The following is a 7,548-nucleotide window of genomic DNA, read 5'->3' on the forward strand; positions in this document are numbered from 1 at the left end:
CCTTTTTCAACCAGTGATTTATACAATTGGAAGCATCAGAATCCCCCATTTTCTGAGAAACCTCAGGGATTAATATCTCTCCTTGAGACCATTTTTAGGACCCATCAACCTACATGGGATGATTGTCATCAGATTTTACAAACCCTCTTCACTTTTGAAGAAAGGGATAGAATAATGAGAGAAGCTGCTAAGGCGGTATTGGGGGAGGAAAGGAAAACTCGGGAGGGAAGAAGGGAGGTAGAAGACGTTCTCCCATCTCAACCTCCTACCTGGGACCCTAATAAATACTTCTGGGGGAAGGGACGCACTCCTCCAGTATCTCCGGGCTCTGTTGAGGGGGCTCAAGGCAGCAGCTAGGAAGTCAACCAACTTTAGTAAGGTAAATGAGATCATCCAGGGAGGGAAGAATCCCCGGCAGCTTTCTTAGAGAGACTCATGGAGGCATATAGAGTGTACACCCTCTTAGACCCAGAAGTGGAAGAAAACAAGAGGCTAATAAACATAGCCTTTGTGACTCAAGCCACTTCTGATATAAGAAAAAAGCTTCAGAAGATTGAGGGGTTCTAGGGGGAGAATAGGAGTAAGCTATTAGAAATAGCCCAGAAAGTATATATCAACAGGGATGATCTGGAGGTTGGCAGAGCAAAGGAGGTAGCCAAGATCCTGATCGCTGCTCAGAAACCTCCCCCCAAAGGAAAAAGGGGACAGAGGAAGGGGCAAGGACAGTGAATAGACAAGGATCAATGCGCCTATTGCAAGGAGAAAGGACACTGGAAGAGAGAGTGCCCAAAGTTGAGGGCCGACAGCCAGAGGCCAAAACAAGCCCCAGAGGTCTTGATCCAAACCTTAGATTGACAGGGCCAGGGCTCCATTCCCGTTGGCTCCCAGGAGCCCATGGTCACCTTAACAATCGAAGGAAAGTCAATAGACTTCCTAGTCGACAGGGGAGCCACCTACTCAGTTCTAAAGAAACCACAGGACCAGATGCAGAAAGCAGCTACTAAGATAATAGGGGCAATGGGCAAAGCAGAAGCCTACCTATGGGCCACCGCAAGAATTACTGACTTAGGTCGAGGCACCATCACCCACTCTTTTCTAGTCATTCCAGACTGCCCTTACCCACTGCTTGGAAGGGACTTATTGCAGAAACTACAGGCCACTATAACCTTCTGACGGGAGGAAAGCCCTATGAGGAGCAAAGAGGCAGAGGTCAGCATGGAAGTAACTGTCCCACTGTCTGAAAAACACTTACTTGCCACCATCTTGGAAGGTAAGGAGGCTGAGGAAGGGGTTCCAGACACCCTGCGTGCCCGGGTACCTGAGGTTTGGGTGGAAACCAACCCCCCAGGTTTGGCCGCTCACCAACCACCTGTCCTGGTGCAACTGCTTAGCACTGCTAGACTGGTTAGGATCAGGCAGTATCCGGTCCCAGCCCGAGCTAGACAGGGAAATGCCTGGCACTTGCAACACCTGCTGGAGGCAGGCATCCTCCGGAGGTGTCAATCAGCCTGGAACACCCCGCTGCTTCCCGTCCAGAAACCGGGGAGCCAAGACTATCATCCGGTCCAGGACTTGCGGGAAGTAAATGCGCAGGTAGAGACTATTCTTCCCATGATGCCCAACCCGTATACCTTACTGAGCTCATTGCCCCCAACTCATACCTATTATTCTGTCCTGGATTTAAAGGATGCCTTCTTTTGTATTTCCCTGGAGCCTCAGAGCAAGAGATTTTTGCCTTTGAATGGAATGACCCAGATAATGGACTGGTGGAGCAGTTCACTTGGACTAGACTACCACAAGGGTTTAAGAATTCCCCCACCATTTTTAATGAAGCCCTCAGCAAAGATCTGCAGGCTTTCCGCTCCTCCAATCCGTCGATTGTACTGCTCCAGTATGTAGATGACATTCTCATAGCTGCCAAGGACGAAGGAGAGTGTGAGGAAGCTACCTTGGACCTGCTTCAAGATCTCGGGCGAATGGGGTATCGAGTCTCTGCCAAGAAGGCCCAGATTGTGATGCAAACTGTAAGTTATTTGGGGTATAACTTACAGGGAGGGCAAAGGACATTGTCCAGCCAGTGAATCCAGATGGTCTTGCAGATACCTGAGCCAACTAGCAAGAGGCAGGTACGAGAATTCCTGGGTGCAGTAGGATACTGCCGACTGTGGATATTAGGCTTTGCAGAACTAGCTAAACCCCTGCATGAACTAACCAGGGGTAAGGAAGAGCAGTTCACATGGACAGATAAGGAGAAGCATGCATTCCAAGCACTTAAAGAGGCCCTGGTGGCTGCCCCAGCTTTGGCCCTGCCAGATCTGGTGAAACCCTTTCAGCTATTTATAGCAGAAAAGGGGGGGTAGCTTTAGGGGTACTGAGCCAGGAACTTGGGCCGTGGAAGAGGCCCGTCACCTATCTGTCCAACTTGATCCTGTAGCCTCGGGATGGCCAACATGTCTGAGGGCACTTGCTGCCACCTCCATACTAGTCAAGGAGGCTAGTAAATTGACTTTAGGGCAGGACTTCCAAGTCATTGGGGAACACTACATAGAGCAAGTGCTGCGAGCACCTCATGACAAATGGCTATCTAATGCGTGGCATATGCAGTATCAGGCTCAGCTGCTGAATCCTCCCTCTGTTCAATTCCTCAAAACTGTGGCCCTGAACCCAGCGACTCTGTTGCCAATACCAGACTCCACTTTGGCCCACAGTTGCAAGCAAATCCTTGATACAGTGACTGGCTCCTGCCTGGACTTAAGGGATCAGGCCTACAAGAAGGCAGACCTGACTCTCTTTACTGACGGGAGCAGTTTTATCAAGGATGGACAGTGGTATGCAGGGGCAGCAGTGACCACGGGAGATGAGGTCCTATGGCAGAAAGCCTTGCCCGCAGGGACATCTGCAGAGAGGGCAGAACTAATAGGACTAACCAGGGCCTTATAGATAGCAGAGGGAAAAGTTGCCAACATCTATACTGACAGCCATTATGCATTCACCACCGCCCATGTTCATGGGATCATATATAAGGAGAGAGGCCTCCTGACAGCAGGGGGAAAGGACATTAAGAACTGCAGTGAAATTCTTGCCCTCCTAAATGCCATTTGGCTACCTACCAAAGTTGCCATCATCCACTGCAAAGGGCACCAAAGAGGGGACTCTCCTATTGTAAAGGGTAACAACCTAGCAGACTCAGCTGCAAGAGAGGCAGCCACTGGACCATAGGAAAGCCTTTTACCATTATTGCCTAAGCCAACATTACCTCCAGATCCTAGATATTCCCCAGAAGAAGAGCAGGAAGGGATACAATTGAAGGGAAAGAGAAACCACCAGGGAAGGATAGAGCTTCCTGACTCCCGGCTCTATTTACCCCAGGGAATAGTCAGAGAAATAGTAGGAGATATTCATACTAGCACTCACCTAGGGCAGAATAAGTTAGAACAACTTATCAGGAAGTATTATGTAGGGCCCAACATCAGGGATATTGTCCACTCCATTGTCTCGAGGTACAGTATCTGTGCCAGAGTAAATGCGCAGAATAAGAAGCTACCCCCCTTTGTGAGGTATCAGGGGAAAGCTCCGGGAGAACTGTGGGAAATATATAGATTTCACAGAAATGACCCCTGGGAAGTCAGGTTATAAGTATCTATTAGTATTAATAGACATCTTCTCAGGATGGGTAGAAGCATTCCCCACGCGAGGAGAGGCTGCTTCCACAGTTTGCAAAGTTTTATTAAGGGTAATCATACCTAGATATGGCATTCCCCTAGCCCTAGGGTCAGACAATGGACCTGCATTCATATCCAGGATATCTCAAGAATTAGCCACTAAGTTAGGTATCATTTGGAAATTGTATTGCATTTATAGGCCCCAAAGTTCGGGACAGGTAGAAAGAATGAACAGGACTCTGAAGGAAACTATAATTAAGCTGAGAGGGGAGACCGGTGAAAACTGGGTTGAGCTCCTCCATTTCGCCCTTTTTAGAACCAGATGTACCCCCGATCTCAATAAATGGACCCCTTACAAAATCTTATTTGGGCAACCTGTGCCCCTTGTACCTCGATTGACCAGAGGGGAATTAGAGATTTCTAATCATAATTTCCTCAAGTCCTTGTAGGCCCTGCAACACATCAGAAGCGAGGTGCGGGCCCTCCAGAGATCAGCCCAATTGAATGCGAAACACAGCTCCTGACTACCGGAGCCACTGGAGCCTGGACAGTGGGTGTGGAGTCTCAACCACAGACGGGGCAACCCTGAGCCGCGTTGGAATGGACCATTTCAGGTGATCCTGAGTACACCCACAGCTATCAAGGTAGCTGAAAAACCTTACTAGATCCACGTCTCCCACATAAAACCAGGCCCAGCTTGACGAGGTAGCAGGGGCCCAGGACTTGGACCTGAGAAAATGGAGAGTCCACGCAAATCCTAGGAGGACTACTGTGTCTATTAAATTTTACAGAGAGAGGATTGGGGCCAGCACCAAACACGAAATAGCTACTCAGGACACTGTATGGCTCCCCTTGTGACTGCAGAGGAGGAACCACTACCACCAGACCGGAGAAATACACAAGGCAGGTTGATTGTAATACCATAATAGCGTACCTCGCCATGACACCAGTATATAGGGGGAGGTATCACCCAAGAGTGGGTCTGCAATAACAAACCCCACATAATTCCCCCTCTTCAAGGCAAGCCAGGACCCTGTCCTGCTGAGTGCACTAGTTTCTATGATCAAATGCACTCCTCCTGTTACGAGGAATTTCAGGAATGCACTAGTTATGATACTACCTACTTCACTGCCATCCTTCAGAGAACTCGAGTGGGCGTTAGCCCGGAGATAGGATCACATGCCGCATGCAGGCTTCATGCAAAAGGATGCGCGGCAAGCTCATATGTTTGTCTAAGAAATCCCCTCTACATGTTTCGGATGGAGGAGGACCCCAAGATACTATCAGAGAATCTATAGTGCAAGAAAGAATTGAACAAATTATTAACCTTATGTACCCAAAAATTAATTATCATCCTTTGGCTTTGCCAAAAGCACGAGGTGTCGACTTAGACACTCAGTCCTTTGATATACTCCTAGCTACCCATCTGGCACTTAATGCCTTGAATCCTACTCTAGCTGCTGATTGCTGGTTTTGTATGACTCTAGGCACACCCATGCCAATCGCTCTACCAGCAGCGTTCAGTGAGTTTATGCTTACCCAACATCCTAATTGCAGTGCTAACTCTCCTTTTAGAGTTCAGCCCATAGACTTCTTCAATGTTTCTTGCATCCTAAGTCATCCACAAAATAACAGTTCTGATATAGACATTGGGATTGTGGATTTTGCTAATTGTAGCGAATTCATTAACTCCAGCTCCCCCCTCTGCCCTGGCAGGGGACAAGTATTGTTATGTGGAGGTAATTTAGCTTTCTCTTATTTGCCCACCAACTGGACCGGGGTCTGTGTGCTAGCCACTCTATTGCCAGATATAGACATTATACCTGGGGATGAGCCTGTCCCCGTCCCTACTTTAGACTATATCGCAGGTCGCTCTAAGAGAGCTATTACACTCATTCCATTGTTAGTAGGCCTAGGTATTACTGGGGCTGTAGCTACTGGTACTGCTGGACTAGGGGTGGCCGTTCATTCCTATACTAAGCTTTCTAACAAGCTAATAGATGATATTCAAGCTATATCCAGTACTATCCAGGATATTCAAGATCAATTAGATTCTCTAGCAGAAATGGTCCTGCAAAATAGAAGGGGCTTAGACTTACTTACAGCAGAGCAGGGAGGCATCTGTTTGGCTTTACAGGAACGTTGCTGCTTCTATGTCAACAAATCTGGTATAGTGCGAGACAAAATCAAGAGGCTACAAGAAGATCTAGTAAAGAGAAGAAGAGAGCTCTTTGAAAGCCCCCTGTGGAGTAGCCTCAATGGTGCTTTGCCTTACCTTCTCCCTTTGCTAGGTCCGTGTATTGGTTTCTTGTGTCTATTGTTTTAGGGCCCATTTTGTTCAACAAGCTACTCAGTTATGTTATAGAAAGAATAGATGTAGTAATGTTAATGGTTCTGTCCCAACCTTATACCATTCTTCCCACTGATGAAGAATCAAGGGTTTGATTTATGCCCAAAAGAGATAGGGGAATGTTAGATTCAGGAAGGGGTGCTGAGACTGCCAGAAGTAATTATTGAAGGAGCCAGAACAGGGAGGTGCTGATAGAGCCCCTCTGAGGCTGAGAACAAAGAAGATCAGCACAAAGGAGGGAAAACATTTGCATTCCATTGGTCAGAGACCCTTATCAGAAGTTTATGTTTGAAATTCACTACTAAGCTAAACCCAGCTCCTGTTGCTATGCTGTGTGCGGACCCCTTAGCGAATAGTTAACCGCCACATACGCTTCTGTATAATGCTTGCTTACTTAGGATATATAAGGACCTGGCTGTAAGCGCCAGGGGCGACTCCCATTTGCATCCCCCTGTGAGTATGGTGTCTCAGGACACCGGGGAGTTTGCCCCTGCGCAGGTTAAACTTGGCCAATAAAGTACGATCTAAGCTCCTGAAAGTCTCCGACATTTGTTCTCATACCCGGTGGATCCAATAAATATAATATTCTGAACTATGGACCAATATTTTCATATACATAAGTACTATGTCAATTGGTTTTTGTTTGTTTGTTTCTTTCTTTCATGGTTACTGTTTTTTGGGGGGATTGTTTTTTACAATATATTAATTAGTAAATCAAATTCGGCAATACATAAAAATATTACGTTATAGTCAAGTAGAGTTAAGCCAACATATACAAGATTGGTTTGAGATTTGAATCAATCAATGAAAATTTTCATAGTCATATGTAAAGCCAGTAGCCACGGCAACCATCATAGCCGCCTGGCCCATGCAGGTTCGCACTGGATTCGAACAAACGGTAATGAAACAACGAAGCCAAGAACTGGTGGGCCATTAGCTTTAATCCTAGCTTGCACCTGGAGCGCAAGAAATACACACAGTGGAAAAACACTTCTCTTTTCATTCAGGGCTTCCAAAGCCACTGACTAATCCGAGTTTCCTAGAATCAAAGATTTCTACCTTACCAGCCTTATTCACCTCTGTTCCCCATCTCCTACTCTCTGCACAAACTGCACAAACTGGCTTCTCCTTCAGCACTGTGCTATCTTGGCTGCTTCTTCTCCTCCACGTGGCCTTTCTCTTCTCTCCTCCAGCATGGGCTCCTCTGCTCCATTTTTTAGTGTAGAAATCAAAACCTTTAATCTAATATAAAAACAAGGAAGTCTCTGATACAAAGTCACTTATCTGAGGCATAATGGGATTCCTCATGAGAGTGCACCACCCCCCATCATGCAACAGTCAAGGGTGTGGGGAAAAGTTTAGTCTTAAAATTAAGCCTGAGGCTATAACCACCCTGCCTGCTTACAGCCTGTCCCCCACACCCAATGCAAACTATAAGCGAGCAAACATATACATCATATTTACAAACTTATTTGACCCACATCATAGAATAAAGAAGAAAAGCCATATAACTATTTCAATAGTTACAGAAATATC

The 7,548-nt window shown here is 46.8% G+C and overlaps 1 protein-coding gene across 1 annotated transcript; it reads left to right on the forward strand.

Annotated features, from left to right (window-relative positions):
* Positions 1-4,869: 4,869 nt before the first annotated feature.
* On the forward strand, positions 4,870-5,988 carry LOC136398399 (syncytin-2-like). Its single transcript, XM_066372687.1, has one exon. It carries the CDS (start codon positions 4,870-4,872, stop codon positions 5,986-5,988), a length of 1,119 nt encoding a protein of 372 aa, XP_066228784.1.
* The last annotated feature ends 1,560 nt before the right edge of the window (positions 5,989-7,548 follow it).

Source organism: Saccopteryx leptura, chromosome 3, assembly GCF_036850995.1.
Source record: "Saccopteryx leptura isolate mSacLep1 chromosome 3, mSacLep1_pri_phased_curated, whole genome shotgun sequence".
Classification (NCBI taxonomy): domain Eukaryota; kingdom Metazoa; phylum Chordata; class Mammalia; order Chiroptera; family Emballonuridae; genus Saccopteryx; species Saccopteryx leptura.

Bases quoted from the DNA above. Each gene is read 5' to 3' on its own strand.
- LOC136398399 (XM_066372687.1), top strand. From the start codon at position 4,870: ATGCGCGGCAAGCTCATATGTTTGTCTAAGAAATCCCCTCTACATGTT.